Raw genomic sequence first — 16,367 nt, 5'->3', positions numbered from 1 at the left:
GCTGCCCGTGAGGCTCGGTGGGAGAGACCAATTGTGCCGGGAAGAGGGGGGGAATCACGAGCTGTGTGAGTGCGTGCTCGCGTGCGGGATGCCCCCCCAAACCTCCCCGTCTCTCCCAAACGTACCCCTCCATCTGAGCGGGCTGGACCGGGGCCGGGCGACCGGGAACGCTTAGGGATCGAGCGAGTCCGCTTGTTGTCCTCCTCGGCTTACCCCCTCTGTCTATAGGCTAATGGGCCGGCCCGGGAGGGGGCGGGGCCGACAGGTGACAGCGACAAGGCTCCGCCGCGGCCCGGTGCTCCCGGGCTGGTAGGTGGCTGGTTCGTTCCGGGGCGGCGGGGCCGGGGCCTGCAACGTGGAGGAACCTGGAGGTCTTCGGGACAGCAGCAGCAGCTAACGTGCCGCCGGGCCGGGGAAGGGGGTGGGCGGTAACAACGGCAGCGCCGAGGCCCAGGGGGCCGCTGCGGTGCGGTCCCGGCCGCGCCTAGGCTGCCGGTTACGGAGGGGCCGGGAAGCCTCTCACCGGCCGGCAGCGCGTCCGTGCAAAGTTCCCGAGTGGCGGGGCCGGCGGTTGAGGGTCTCGGGCAGAAATACCTGTCCCGCGGTTAGCGGGTCCGGGCGATGGGGTGGCGGGGGAGCGGCTTAAGCCCTCTGCCTGCCGCTTAGGCCGTTGTTTCTCTCCTGTAAATCTAAGGTGCCTCATGAATAATTTAAATGACCCTCCCAACTGGAACATCCTGCCAAACCAACGAGAGCCCGGGGATGAAGGCAGCAGATGGAACTACGCCTTGCTGGTCCCCATGCTGGGCTTGGCCGCCTTCCGTAAGTAGTGCCCAGGCCTCTCGGCGGGAGCTGGTGTGTGTGGGTGCCCAGGCGTCCCACCCCCCAGCCAGAGGGGACTCTCTGAAGCCGTACAGCAGTAAAGTAATGCCCCCCCTAGGGCTTCCCTCTGGTCTGCTCATGTATAATGTTATAAACAGTAAGCACTGTTTGTAGCATTAAGGCAATGGCCATTTTTTCATACATGGAACTGAATCCATATTTAATACACCAGTTTACAAAGCTCTTTCAGAAGAGTGGACATGTGATGTGCTAGAGAGCCTGAAGGTAACAACCCAAGGAGCTGCTGGTGTATATTTATTTACTGGACCTGAAAATTTCTCAGTGCGGTTCCTGCATTGGAAACCTCCAGTTTGTTTCCCCATAACTTTATTTCCCTTCTTTAATCCAAAAAGTGTATGTTTTAGCAATAAGAGTAGGGGAGCTTTCACTTCAAAGGAAACATGATCATTTAAAGTGTCTTACTGTGAAACACACCCACAGAAATACATTTGTGGGACATGTGAACAGAAGTGAATATCCCTGGGGAGGACAGGAAAGAAAGTTTTTTACCACTTAATAGCTTCTTTAGAGGCATAGTTAATTAATCATATCCATCAATGTTATATCTGTTGTACTTATGTCTGAAGTCTCATTTATATATGATAGGTTGGATCTGGACCAGAGAATGTCAAAAAGAAATAGAAAGAGAAAAGAAAGAATATTATAAAAAACATTCAACATTACAAAAAGACCTGGAAGCCAAATACCGGGATGTAATCACAGAAAATCGTCGCACAGTTGCTCATTTGGAGTTGGAGCTGGAAAAGGAACGGAACAGAACCCTGAGTTACCGTCAGGCCCTCGTGTCCCAGAGTCGCAAACTAGTAGAAGAAAGAAAGATCCTAGAACAGAAACAGGAGAAGTTAGAGCGAGAAAAACAAGTCCTTTTGCACTCAGGAGCAGCAGGTAACTTGTACCAGAGTTGTCTGGCAAAGGAAGAAGAGTGGCAAAAGAGAGCCAGTATTTTACTAAAAGAATTTGAAGAGGGACTTCAAGAAAGGCAGGACATCTACTGCAGTCTTGTGGTACCCAGAAGCCAGAGACTCGAAATAGAGAAGAATCTGCTAGTTAAAGCAGCAACTGATCCTGTTGCTATGGCTCTACAAATGGAAAGTGGCTTAAAAGATATTTTCAAACATGATAACTACTGTGGCAATCTGCTGAACAGGAACAAAAGTCAAAATGGAAGACTTATGTGGCTGTATCTGAGATATTGGGAACTAGCTATTGAACTACAGAAGTTCAAGAGGGCAGAAAAGGCCATGTTAGGAAAATGATAAGCAGGGGAAGTAATGGGATATCATGTGATCGACTGTGCATAGTAGGGACAATCACAGTTGTAGTCTGAAGCTGTTTAATGCTCCTACTGTGTTTCCATTTTTCCTCCTCGTTGCACTTGTATTTGCATGGGACGTGTGCAGTGTTGGTGCCTTTCCTTTCACTGTCTAACAACAGATGCTCCAGTGAGCTATGCATGCTCTTAAACTCTGTGAGTGTGTTTGTATTGCAGACTGCAGTGTAGTATAGAGGTATGCCAGCTTCCATAGGTATCAGAAGCAGCAAAACAGAACTCCGTTTAGAGAGATTTTATGTAGTTGATGGTCATACTCCCATTAACAGAGAAGTGTGATTTGTCTCCCCCAAGTGGGGTAGCACATTGTGCTCCTTATCCTGGATGTTTTACATGGTGTCTCAATGCTATCTTTTTGATTTGATTTGATCTTATTTTTAAGTTTGTTGAAGCAAGGCTGATTTTGAGGCAGATGTTTGGAGCAGACCATGTATGAGCAAGCCGCTTGCCACATCAATCCTACATGTATATACATTTATATATATGTATGTACACATGTATAATCCTATGTGTATGTACATTTATATAAATATATATACGTGTGAATGTGTGTGTGTATAAATGTATGAGTATTCTGAGGGGGGAGTAGTATTATCATGTTTCAAATTAATCAGTCTTGCATTGTCTTCCAGCTTAATATACAAATAATACTTTATGAATGAAACATCCAAAAGATGCTAATTGAAATAACACATAAAGAAACAGATTGGTGAAAGTCTCATTGGAGCTAGGGATCCATGCTTGAACACTAGAGAGTGTATAAACTCAGTTATATTCTCATCATACTGGATGTGTTAAGAATACTTATGTTTTTTTCTCAGTCAGGGTTTTGGTTGTAATCCAGCAGCGCGCCTCCATTATAGATGTCACCGTGCTGCTGCCTCGCATCCCAGCGCACAGGCTGATACCTGGTTAGCTTGTGGGAACCTCCGTGGATTACAGCCATTGCACCTGGCTCTGTTCCTTGGACAGATCCTGTTTGTTACTTGCAGATAGGAATTTAAATGCAACCTGTACTGGTAGCCACTACCTCTCTCTCTGACTGTCTCAGTTCTCCCAGAATGGAAATATACTTTTCCACAACTTAAATTTTGAGGTTATGGTTCACCACCTCACATACACCTGACCATGAAAGCCTACAGATATAAAAACTTTGCAAACTTTTAAGAAAGGGGGCTTTTTAATTTAACTAGTACAGTCAAATAGGCACGTTAGATTTTAAAAAAAAAAAAGAAAAAGAAAAAGAAAAACAAAACAAAAAACCAACAAACAACCAAAACCCCAGTGCATTTCCATGCTTGAAATCCCTTAAAACTGTGAGTATTATTTGGGTCCTTGTAGCAGTAGGAACCACCTTCTTTTTCAAATGTGCCATTTTGGAGAATAACTTTTTTTCTTCTTCCTTTCTAATCTAGCCTTAGACCTCAAAGGGGCAGTGGTTACCCTTTTGTTTTTAACATCTGGTCTTTGTTACTTAACTTTCATTAGTGTTGCTAGATTGTCAGTTCTTTAATTAGCAGCTCTTTATTTACTGAGGGCTAGGCTTGACAAACACGTTTGCTCTAGGCAATCAGCTACTGCTTGGCTCGGAAGCAATCCAGCTAAGTGAATGCCCATCCAAGTTTAACAGAGAACTCCAGCAGATGCGGGTTTTTCTCTTATTATTTCCTCCTGGTTTCATTTCAGTCTGGACGCTAAAGACAATGGATACATCTTTTGAAGTACTGTATGCAACCTAATCCAGTTATTCAGCAAAAATACCTAACATGAAACAAAATTCTTAAACAGAATACACATTTTCCAACTACTCAGTTTTCCAGTTGTTATTTTGCTTACCTTTGTGATGCTAATTACACTGTTGTATTGATTTATTAGTCTCTTATGTACTGATTTTTTTTTTTTTTTTTTTTTTTTAAATAAAGTTGTAGTCGATGACAGACCTGGGGGAAAAAAGCTACCATCACAAACACTGGCAAGGCCAAAGTTTGTCTGGATGCCAAGCACAGGCAGGTTGGGAGATGGGAATGCAATTGAGTTACTGCTCTTCTGTGACAGCCTGAGCCAAGCTGCTGTAGCTGGCCACATGCACATACCCTAATTGCCCAGTGGAACAAATTAGTCTGAATAATTTACCCTGCCTGTAATTCCTCTGGGATGTGGAAAGTGTCTGGCCACACACCTGTGGCACAGTTCATATGGTACAGGCAGTTAAGCAACTCAGCTGACAAATAGCAGCCACTGAATCAATGCCAATGTGTTTGAGATACATGCCTTGAATTTGTACATGTTCATTAGTTCTCAATATTAAAAGATCAAACATTTTATGCTTTTTCATTTTTTTTATAGTTTGTCACTGACATCACTCAAAATGTTTAAAGGAAATGTAAGAGGGTAAAATTATTTTTTCAGTATAAATATGTAAGTTGAAGCATCATATGCTCAATTGTACAGGGTTGGATGCAATGTAATGTTTGATACTTGATTTCACTTTTTTAGAAGTGTCAATTATTTGTACAACTATTGGTTGAACTATTGTTCATGGACACTTTGCAGATAAGTATATTAAGACTGAAGAGTTATTTGAGGAGGATTTTAAAAAGTGTGTTACTGGTTTAGAAACAGCGGGCCTGTTAGTTTCCTCCAAAACTCATGTTTGTTGGTGAGTTAGTATTTTTGAAACATTCCCCCTTTGTGGGTTGTTATGTTGAAAGTTCTGTTGTGAGTTTTATCTTGCCCGATAGCTATTCTTCTGGATTGGTTATTTGATCGGAAATGCCCATATATATGTAGAATGCAAGAATAATTTGTTTTCAAAATATTTAATGAACTTTTTTTTGTTATGAAGATGGTCACTCACCTGCTAAACAACCAAAAGCAATTAATAAAAACTCTTACATATTTCTGCACTGTTTTGTATCTTGGGCAAGGGGAGTGGGAGGAGTGGAATTTGCTATTTTATTCCAACTTTCTAAGAAAAATGCACAATTTTAAGGTTTTACAATTTGAACAATTTTTAAATTGGCACGTGAAAAGTTTTGGTCTTGGTGCTGAGAATATGTTGGAAAGTTTTTTTCATTCTTAGGAAAGAACAGCATTGTTAAACAGATAAGTGCACCAGCTTTAACTAAAGATAAATTATTAAAGATGACCATCCCACTGAAAGGCCGGGGTAATTCCTTCTGTCTGTTACGTAGGGTATTCTGCCTTCCTCCAGAATCCCTCAGATGTCTCATCCGGCACGTCAGCTCCTTTTTGTTTCCCTGTGTGGGTTTTCTCATCTTCCTGCTCTCTGTGAAGAGCTACAGTCCAGCTGCTCTAGGACAGTGTTCAGACACTCTGAAAGTCCTTGTTTCCTTTATAAAAGATCCTTAATCTCTTTGTATTTGACACAATCCTTCACATTTACCCATCCCTCATCATCACAGGTAAGTTGTCCCCAGTCTGCAGGGCGGTAGCTGTGTTCACAGAATCACAGAATCGTCTAGGTTGGAAAAGACCTTGAAGATCATCCAGTCCAACCATTAACCTAACATTGACAGTTCCCAACTACACCATGTCCCTCAGCACTATGTCGACTCTACTCTTAAACACCTCCAGGGATGGGGACTCCACCACCTCCCTGGGCAGCCCATTCCAACGCCTAACAACCCATTCTGTAAAGAAATGCTTCCTAATATCTAGTCTAAATCTTCCCTGGTGCAACTTGAGGCCATTCCCTCTTGTCCTATCGCTTGTTACTTGGTTAAAGAGACTCATCCTCAGCTCTCTGCAACCTCCTTTCAGGTAGCTGTAGAGGGCGATGAGGTCTCCCCTCAGCCTCCTCTTCTCCAGACTAAACAACCCCAGTTCCCTCAGCCGCTCCTCGTACGACATGTGCTCCAGATCCTTCACCAGCTTCGTTGCCCTTCTCTGGACACGCTCGAGTCATTCAATGTCCTTTTTGTAGTGAGGGGCCCAAAACTGAACACAGTGATCGAGGTGCAGCCTCACCAGTGCCGAGTACAGGGGTAAGATCACCTCCCTGTCCCTGCTGGCCACGCTATTTCTGATGCAAGCCAGGATGCCATTGGCCTTCCTGGCCACCTGGGCACACTGCTGGCTCATGTTCAGCTGGCTGTCAATCAACACCCCCAGCTCCCTCTCTGACTGGCAGCTTTCCAGCCACTCCTCCCCAAGCCTGTAGCGCTGCTGGGGGTTGTTGTGGCCCAAGTGCAGCACCCGGCCTTTGGCCTTATTGAAACTCCTACAGGTGGCCTTAGCCCATTGCTCCAGCCTGTCCAGGTCTCTCTGCAGAGCCTCCCTACCCTCGAGCAGATCAACACTCCCACCCAACTTGGTGTCATCTGCAAACTTACTGAGGGTGCACTCGATCCCCTCGTCTAGATCATCAATAAAGATGTTAAATAGGAGTGGCCCCAAAACGGAGCCCTGGGGGACACCACTCGTGACCGGCCGCCAACTAGATTTAACTCCATTCACCACAACTCTTTGGGCCCGGCCATCCAGCCAGTTTTTTGTCACCCTGTCATAGAATGAGATCAGGTTTGTCAAGCAGGACCTGCCTTTCACAAACCCATGCTGACTGGGCCTGATCCCCTGGTTGTCTCGCATGTGTTCTGTGATGGTACTCAGGATGAGCTGCTCCATCAGCTTCCTGGGCACCAAAGTCAAGCTGACAGGCCTGTAATTTCCCAGATCATCCTTCTGACCCTTCTTATATCTGGGCGTCACACTGGCCAGTTTCCAATCTGTTGGGACCTCCCCGGTCAGCCAGGACTGCTGGTAAATGATGGAAAGCAGCTTGGCGAGCACCCCAGCCAGCTCCTTCAGCACCCTCACGTGTATCCCATCCGGTCCATACACTTGTGTATGTCTATGTGATGCAGTAGGTCACTGACTGTCTCCTCCTGGCTTGTGGGGGGGGTCATTCTCCCAGTCTCTGTCTTCTGGCTGAGGAGGCTGGATTCCCTCAATACAACTAGTCTTGTTATTAAAGACTGAGGGAAAGGCGGCATTAAGTACCTCAGCCTTCTCCTCATCACTTGTTACCATGTTTCCTACTGCATCTAGCAGGGGATGGAGGCTCTCTCTGGTCTTTCTTTTGCTGCTCACATACTTACAGAAACATTTCTTGTTGTTCTTGGTTGCTGAAGCCAGATTAATTTCCAGCTGGGCTTTAGACCTCTTGATTTCCGCCCTGCATAGCCTCACAGCAGCTTTGTAATCACTGTGAGTGGCTAGCCCCTTCTTCCATAAGTCTGTAAACTCTCCTTTTCTCCCTGAGTTGCAGTCAAAGCTCCCTGTTTAGCCAGGGTGGTCTTCTCTGTCGCCGGCTTCTCTTACAGCACCTGGGGACTGCCTGCTCCTGAGCCATTAACACTTCCTTCTTAAAGAGTGCCCAGCCTTCCTGGACCCCTATACCCTTCAGGACCATCTCCCAAGGGATCCTGTCAAGCTGGTGCCTAAACAAGACAAAGTCAGCCCTTTGGAAGTCCAGGATGTCAGTCCTGCTTCCCCCTCTCCTGGCCTCTCTAAGAATAGAGAACTCTATTATTTCATGATCACTGTGCCCTAGTCGGCCTCCAACCGCCACATCATCCACCAGTCCTTCTCTGTTCACAAAGAAGAGATCCAACAGGGCACCTTCTCTGGTTGGTTCTCTCACCAGCTGCGCCAGGAAGTTATCTGCCACACATTCCAGGAATCTCCGGGACTGGTCCCGCTCTGCTGTGTTGTATTTCCAGCAGATGTCTGGGAAGTTAAAGTCTCCCACAAGAACAAGGGCAAGCGATCGTGAGATTTCTCCAAAATATTTCATCCACCTCTCTGTCCTGGGTGGGTGGCCTATAGTAGACTCCTACTAGACCATTTGCCCTGTTGTCCTTCCCCCTGATTCTAACGCAAAGACACTCCACCCTGTCTTCACTACACTTGTACTCAAAGCAATCATAACAGTCCCTAACATACAGCCCCACCCCACCACCTCTCCTTCCTGTCTATCCCTCCTAAAGAGCTTGTAGCCATCAACTGACGCACTCCAGTCATGGGAGACATCCCACCATGTTTCTGTGATAGCCACTACATCATAATTTTCCTGTTGCATCATGGCTTCAAGCTCCTCCTGTTTGTTACCCATACAGTTCATATGACTTTCTACATTTAGACACAGGTAAGGAAACACCCTGAGACATCTTTAACCAAGTCTCTTTAACCAAGTAACAAGTGATAGGACAAGAGGGAATGGCCTCAAGTTGCACCAGGGAAGGTTTAGACTGGATATTAGGAAGCATTTCTTTACAGAACGGGTTGTTAGGCGTTGGAATGGGCTGCCCAGGGAGGTGGTGGAGTCCCCATCCCTGGAGGTGTTTAAGAGTAGAGTCGACATAGTGCTTAGGAACATGGTATAGTTGGGAACTGTCAGTGTTAGGTTAATGGTTGGACTGGATGATCTTCAAGGTCTTTTCCAACCTAGATGATTCTGTGATTCTGTGATCCTGTGCTTTCGATAAAAGCAAAAAGCATGTTCTGTTTGGTCTGTCTGTTGTGCAATACAGCTGCTGTCCTGGGTGCATGCAGCACAAAGAGAAGCAAAAAACGCACTCTGGACTTCACAGAACTTGGACTGAGTGCTAGAAAAGGGAAATCTTCCTTAGAAAATGCTCCTGAAGGGGGACAGGTAAAGAGGAGCAGCCCAGAGGGTCTGGCCTTCTCTCACTGCTTTTGCCTAAAGAGCTGCCAGAAGACCGCTGACATGACAACATGTCTTACTCAGAGGGATGCTGTGCTCTGGAAGTGACAGCTCTGTTCAAGCCCCTCTGAAGGGAAGGGTCTTAGGAAGCCAGCCATTGCCTCTTGCTCTTTAAATCACACTTTTGATCAGCCCTATGTGAGGATGAGAAAATAGGGAGTGTTCCTTTGTGGAGGATACAAGGCAGAAACAGCGGTCAACGGCACAGGTATTGTGGCAAAACCAAAGGAATTTAAGTTATTGCTGTGATAAAAGGATGAAAGTCAAGTTTATAGTTACAGCCGTGGTGCAGCTGGGTATGAAGGCTTTGCCTGTGTGCATGCCAAGGCCACTTAGTCATTAATTGACTGTCTGGTCCAGGACCTCTCCAGCTAATCCCTACATAGCCGAGACAACAGATGGATCTGCAAAGAAGCAACTCACTGAAATTTAGGGTAGCTTGGCAATGAGATCAACTGATCTGCCAGCCACTTCACAACAAAACAACCGACTGATTGCTGCAGGAGTTCTCCCAGCAGCTGGGGCCACGCAGAAGTTTCCCCAGGGAGCTCCTGCTGATATGCAGGAGCTCTGCTCTGTAAGGTGATTAGACCCTGTCTGTATGTTTAGGTACACTGCTTAACCACATGGGGTGAGGGTTCTAGTGCACAGCCAGGGATTTCCCCAAGCAGTTCCTGTTGTCAATTGGGGAACTGACTAAACCCTGCATAATTTTATATGGTCAGTGGAAATTGTTCCTGCCTATGCAAGGATGGCCATGTGGGGCTGTCTTTTGTTCATAATTAAGTTGTGGTTTGTACGTACTTTAAGATAATCAACAAGAGCTGATCATGCATACACTGTAGTGATCACAGAGAATTCACTGGAACAACAGCTCAGGGAGTCTCAGTCCATCTAGCTGAAGACACCATTGAGGGATGTTTGCAACACCAGCATCCAGGCAGGCATCTTGGTCAAGAGATCTGATTGCCCCTGTGAGCATTACTCTATGCAAAATATCCCTATAAAAATAATAAATGTTCTGTCTGTGAATGTGTGCAGCAGTATATTCAGTCAGTGAAGTCCAGGTGGGAGAGTAAGAAAACATTTCTCAGCACAGAGAATTTTCAAAGTCTTGGAGAGTGGACAAATTGATCTTTTAAACTGCTAACAAACACCTAAGTACATTTTGAAGGAGATAAAAGAAACAAGTAAAACCTCAGCATTTGACCTAGGCCAAGTAAATTTAGAAGACCTCGTACAAACAGATCTCCAAGGGACTGGTATTGGCAGAGCTTTGACTTATGAATGGCAGTGTGTCTGCTGGGTAGTATCAAGGAACACAGAACTATTTTGATACTGAAATCAACTTATGTGGCAAAACTGAGAGACCTATCACAATCTGATCAACTATCTTAATACTTTTTCCATGGATTCTGACTAGGGGAACAAAAGCTTGGCCTATTAATGGCCAGCGGGTGACAAAGAGGCCTTATAGCTGAACCTGGGTTCTCTGAGAGTGTACAATCACTCCCAGTCATCATTCAATATGCTGGGAAAAACCACAACCCTTGTAGGCAGTAAGTAACCAGTGAAGACCTGCTACTCAGTGACACATGAAGATACCTTCTGCTCCTGAACTAAAAAGAACTATCTGAGCATGTGGTCAGATGAAACTTATCTAGAAGTGCCACCATTCATCTGTAATTGAAAAAGAATCATGCTGAGCCTATTACTATCAATGTCAGTGTCAAACAAGGGGATACAATGTCACCAAATCAATCCATTACTCTGCAACCTAGAAAAAGATGGCTATGGATTCCACCAGAGCAAATGCCATGATGTTGCAAAACCAGATTATCACCTTGGCCTTTGTTGTTGACTTGGTCCTGCCAAGCAACACATGGGACGGGATGCAAAACACTGTTTCCCTGTAGCAACCTTTCTGTGTCTGCCCTGATCTAAAAACCCAGGAGGGAGAAATGTCATGGCTTTTTCATCAACCCCATCCATGACTCTTACATGACCAATGACTGCAGCCACTGGAAGGTGTTCAATATAAGCCAAACACAATTGCTCCAGGAGACTCTGGAAAATGCCCTGAGTTGAAAATTTACCTCAGGATAGGGATATCTAAATCTGAATATTGAAACTTGATTGTTGGTTTTCTAACATGGGAAAAACTCTGTCAAAACCTTTACAGAAAGCTCACAACTTTGAAGACCTACACAGTGCCAAGACTCACGTACTTGGCGAACCATGAAGAGGTGAAGGGAGCAACCTGGACCTTAACATCAGAAGGGCTGTTAAAAAATGGTCACACCTCCCAGCTCATACACGTGATAGCCTACCGTAAAACAGCACTAAGGGAGGTGGCCAACAACTGACCTGTGTGGCAAGCTTTATTCCAAACAGACAAGCACAGCCATAGCATATAATCCTACTCACAAGGTACTACTGTTGGAGAAATTACTGTGGATGGAGTTGTGCAAAAAGACTGATTACAGACAGATTATAGATAGCCATAGGAGAAAATAAAAAGATTAAATATTACTGGTAAAATAGCCCCGAAAGTGTTAGCTACTGTGTATACTAATGGCAACAACCAAATAACTGAAAGTAAATGGGGCCTCTGGAAACGAGTCTGTGGAAGAGTTTGAAGAGTGCAGAGGGATTGTGAGTCCTTCCGTGACAGCCATTCGCTGTCGTGCACCCCCAACAGCCCTGTGCTCCAGGTTGATCCCAGCCCAAGCTGTCCAGATGCTGGGAAAATGCCTCTTCACTATTCTCTTTATAACTGCTCCTGCGGGTTTGTATTTCTGATACACCTCACTTCTAAACTTGACGTACACAATCAGAACGAAATCCTCAGCTGAAGTGACTGGTGCTTCGTATTATTAAATATTACCTCCCCCTTGTGGCTAATGGCTCTCGTAGCCAGCAGTCTCAGCGGCACCTTCTGCTCCCATGAGCTCCTCTGGAGCACATCTCCAATGCTACACGGTCAGAGGTCTCTGGTCCAGACACGATTGGAGCGTAATGATGAAGTAAGCATTATGCAAACTACCAGTATATAAAAAAATAAAGATTGTGCCTATTTCTGGAAGATAAAAGGAGAAAAGTGACACATGGGCATCAGTGTCACTCAGATCTGGATGAACTACAGCAGACATGATTTTCATAGCTTGTTCCCTTTAATTCTTCTCTGGCTAAGGACACTGCTACATCCACAGTAAACATGGACTGGCAATTTCTAAGCATGTCAGAAAGCTGAAGGAAAGTCCCTGATGCCATAAAAACACTCTAAAATGGGGTGCTTGCAGAAGTCATTGTATATGACATCCTACCTCTGTTACGTTCCCAATAGCCTTAGACAGTTTCAATGACAGCTCAGTCAGTGCTGTCCTGTTTCTCCTCTGCAGTGATACTTGCTGGCACAAAAGGACTTCTCTCCCATCTGGAAAAGTTTACAATCACATAGAAAGAGATTTAGCCTCCAAAGTTTATTGGACTTCTCCAAAGCCTTCAGGGTATCCCTGCTTGAACTGCTGCAGGCTGACGGCAACGACCTTGAAGCACACACATGGGAAATCAAATCCTGCCAGATGAGGAGCTGTGTCTTTTGGTTACTTATCGGGTAGAGTTTGAGAACAACAGAGCATAAAACTTAGATCAAGTTAAAGATCTACAGAACATTTCTTGGCAAGGTAAATTCCATAACCACCTGTCGTTGATTATTAGCCTTAAAACTAAGCAACTCTGAAACATTTTGCCTGCATATCTCCTGTTCTAATATGATCATTAGTGTCCTCTAGGCTGGGGATTTTGAGTGTCCTCTTGAACCTGGAGTTCAGTGCTCCCGCCGCATAGCTGTTCAAGGATTTTACCCATTAGCAGCTTGTAAAAGGATTTTGTGTTTTCTCTGTGTATTTTAAAAGATGGTCCAAGAAGATTTTGCCAGGGACAGGCTGTCAGAGAGAGAATTTCATTTAACCCCTGAGTTTTCTTCTTGTTCTTATTCACTTTTATTGTATCTTTACCACTTTACACTTCCAAATGAGAATCCTGTGCTTTAGTCATTTGGCTGTATAGTTACTACCATCTTTACATTTCCATCTTTTCCTGTTTTAGGCTTATCATACAACCAAGAGTAACTTCAATTGCTGTATATGTTGCTTTGACTACAAAGTAGAAGCTGACTGAAAAAGATATGATTAATGCTGGTGAGATATTACTATAGAACTTCTAGGGTAAGAGATTTCACACCAGTATCTGCTACAGTACTAAAAAGGGTGAGAACATAATGTAGTTAATCCTAATAGCATGGTAAGGCAAGATTAGAGAATAAACTTGGTATTTATGATTAATTGCTTTAAGGTGCAATGCTCTGTAAATATCACTGAAAATATTTGGAGAGTTACAGACTAGTCCTATGTCATACCAGGGATGATGGGATAAAAGGAAAGGACCATATTGTATTTATTTCCTGAAACTATGACTGGATGCAAACACACCTATTGCTGCTGCTCTCTCCTTTTCTCAATGGCTTTAAATGAAAGGAATTCAGTTTCTTAAAGAACAGTCCCCTGCTCTGTCTTTCTGGTTGCTCCTTGTCCTCCCCAGTCAGAAGAGGTTCCCCCAGTGCAGTCCCCTCCAGCCCATGGTGGAGGGTAAAGACAGGTGCTTCAGCTGGGTTCTTCAGTCAGTCAACTCAACTCGTTCACAGAAGAGAAGAACCTGTCCTTCTCCATACAGAATGGCTTCCTGCAGGGTGAGTGAGCTGTGCTGGCCCAGGAGTGCCCACGCCAGCATGAAGAGAGACACCCCCGCAAGGTCAGAAGAAGGGGTAGCTGATAGGTGGTCAGTTTGGGAGAGGGTGTCAGGCCCCACTTTCACTTCAGGGGAGGATGGCTTGTCTCCCAGCCAGGGACAGTCCCCATGGAGACCAGGCTACCACAGGCACATTGGCGGCTGCCCATAGACAGGAACCCCTCCACCCAGGTGGGTACCGCACCATGCCTGGACCTGGACCCTCAGAGGGAAGCGAGTGGCTCTGACCTTGCAGTTGTCTAGATTTACATCCTCAGTATCCTCACACTGCCATTTCTTTTCTTTACTGCTATCCTCTCTCATATTCTTTCGTAACATGTTCATCATCCTGCAAGATGAAAGACATTTTCATCTAAGAAAAGGAATATGTCCATATTCTTCCACAAATGTGTATGTGTGTATATTCCAGTAAAATATATGACATTTAGAAAGGGGATACTTCCTTTTTAATCAAGTTTTTTTTAAATTATGGGTTATTTATAGACAAGTTGACTTACTTTTTTGTATAACCTCTTTTAACTTTTGAAAATATAGTACATTAAAAATATGGGAGTAGTAGACAAAAAGACAAATGTGTCATTAGAAAAGTTTTAACAATCTAAGCCTTGTGTTACTTGAAGGAGTTTACCTTGGAGCAGAAGAAAGGGCTCTGTTGAATAAGCAAGTGACTGTGACTACAGCAGAGCAGCCACAACTTGTTTGCTCAAATCCACAGGGTGGCAATATAGACAACTGCTCCGTGCAGTTGTGGATCTGTTTCGAGCTGGTGTCATTGCTGCCACAGGTCCTTCAGAAAAAGGCGCTGTGCCTTTCAAGATCATTAGCTGTGCAATTACACTGATAAAGAAATTTGAGCTAGATGCTATACCAGCATATTTGCTTCTGCAAATATTTACCAACTGATAGATAACTAACAACCACTGGAACCTGGCATTACTGAAGTAAGATAAACTTCACCGGAAAGATATTTCAGCTTTATTCAGTAGAAAGCAATCTGGAATGTATTTTTGGATCCTGATGGAAACTGCTTGCACATGAAACTTAGCAGAGAGAAATTTTCAGATCATCCTAACACAAGTGTGAATTTATTTTATATCATATCAATTTGTCCTCATATAATTTGATTCCCAGAGGAAGCTACATTCATTCCTTCCATGTCAGCTTACACTGTGCTTAAAGAGAAACATGTTATTTTAGGTTCAATAAATTCTATACAGAATCTTGATTGTCAAAGATTTCTGATTGCATAGACTTATTAGATTGTAGCTGTAAGATATGTTGTGTGGACAGTATGTAATCATGAACTAATTCAATTATTGAAAGAGGTTCTACATGACTTTGCAAAGATTTAGAACTAAAGCCTACAAGTCAGGAAATGTAGTAGTATTATGGGGAGGATGTTGGGTTTTCTTATTTGTCTTCTGTCTGCTCTTTATTACTGCCTCATATTCCCTACAGCATGAATACTAGGATTATTTCCCTGTGATTTAGGAGGCAGATTAAAAATCCATATGAGTTGTGAGCTCCTGGACTGTGCTATTAACCAATAGGTCAATGTCTTTCTGCAAAATTGGAAGTTGAGGAGCTGCAATTTGAAAGTTCTCTATTGCCACTTATAAGTGAAAATTTAATTTTTTAGGCAAGGGAAGTACAGTAAATGCAATGGACTTTAGTAGACCAGCTGCCACTTGACCACAAGTGGATGTATTAGCTGAGCTAAATAGAAGATATAACATGAACAAAGAACTAAGTAAAGATCTGATGATGATGGTAAGCTGTGCTGAAAGCAGAAATGGTGGTCTAAGGGGAGGAGATTACCAATGCAGTTCCTCAAGGATCCATTTAGGAACAGACTTTTGTCATTCTTCCACTAATGACTAAGGACAAAAAATAGTAACATATTAGTGATATACTCGTGACACAATATCAGAGGTATTGCGAATGCTGAAAAAGTATCATTTGTGTAGAACTGAGTAGCTCAGTGTACTGGAGTAGCAGAAACTGTGTTAAATTTAAAATATGTTTTTGCTAACTTAAAAAAAGAAGTTCTGCTGCAAGCTAGGAAATCCTTAGCTGGAACCGCCAAAGGAGAAGAAAGGCGTTGATCCAGTGGTTAATCAGGAGACAGCTCATGCACAGAACTGACTGGGTCATGAAAAAGGCAAGTGCTATCACTAGGCAGACTGATAGAGGTATTTGAAGTCAAGTTAGGGAAATATTAATACCTCATTACAAGGCATAGGGAAAATCAATCTGGGCTAGCGTATATCCGTGTCAAGGATGAAGACTTTTTTTGTAACTTTTCCATTCAAGAGATAATAAATAGCCTTACTGGGACATAAGAGGACAGAAATTCTAGGCCATCCTTTTAGAAATAGGTAATGCAAAAAAAATCAATTTTGAATCAACATGATTCAAAGGGATGCTGTGGTGTGTTCACCTTCTTTGGCAGGGGCTGGACTTACAAGATCCATTGTAGTTCTTTATTTTGACCACCCTGTATCACTGTATGAAACTGAGCCTGTAGGACTTAGCTGACGAAATCCATTCTTACAACATATACTGTGTTAGATCTTA

The 16,367-nt window shown here is 43.9% G+C and overlaps 1 protein-coding gene across 2 annotated transcripts; it reads left to right on the top strand.

Annotated features, from left to right (window-relative positions):
* Nucleotides 1-20: 20 nt before the first annotated feature.
* Nucleotides 21-5,131, top strand: CCDC127 (coiled-coil domain containing 127). 2 transcript variants are annotated; one of them, XM_074824565.1, is made up of 3 exons: nt 21-65; nt 695-822; nt 1,489-5,131. In XM_074824565.1, the coding sequence occupies exons 2-3, from the start codon at nt 702-704 to the stop codon at nt 2,157-2,159; spliced, it is 792 nt and encodes a 263-aa protein (XP_074680666.1). In that variant the 5' UTR covers nt 21-65; nt 695-701; the 3' UTR covers nt 2,160-5,131. The 2 variants fall into 2 exon arrangements, with proteins under 2 accessions (XP_074680666.1, XP_074680655.1); XM_074824554.1 differs by lacking the exon at nt 21-65 and adding an exon at nt 223-309.
* The last annotated feature ends 11,236 nt before the right edge of the window (nt 5,132-16,367 follow it).

Source organism: Strix aluco, chromosome 1 (genome assembly GCF_031877795.1).
Source record: "Strix aluco isolate bStrAlu1 chromosome 1, bStrAlu1.hap1, whole genome shotgun sequence".
NCBI classification, from domain to species: Eukaryota; Metazoa; Chordata; class Aves; order Strigiformes; family Strigidae; genus Strix; species Strix aluco.
Note: the sequence above shows the minus strand (reverse complement) of the source record. Positions and strands in the feature narration are given on the sequence as shown.

Coding starts and splice junctions, on each gene's coding strand:
- CCDC127 (XM_074824554.1), top strand. CDS start 233: ATGGGCCGGCCCGGGAGGGGGCGGGGCCGACAGGTGACAGCGACAAGG. Junction 310..694: donor GGCCCGGTGCTCCCGGGCTG/GTAGGTGGCTGG, acceptor TGTAAATCTAAG/GTGCCTCATGAATAATTTAA. Junction 823..1,488: donor GCTGGGCTTGGCCGCCTTCC/GTAAGTAGTGCC, acceptor TATATATGATAG/GTTGGATCTGGACCAGAGAA.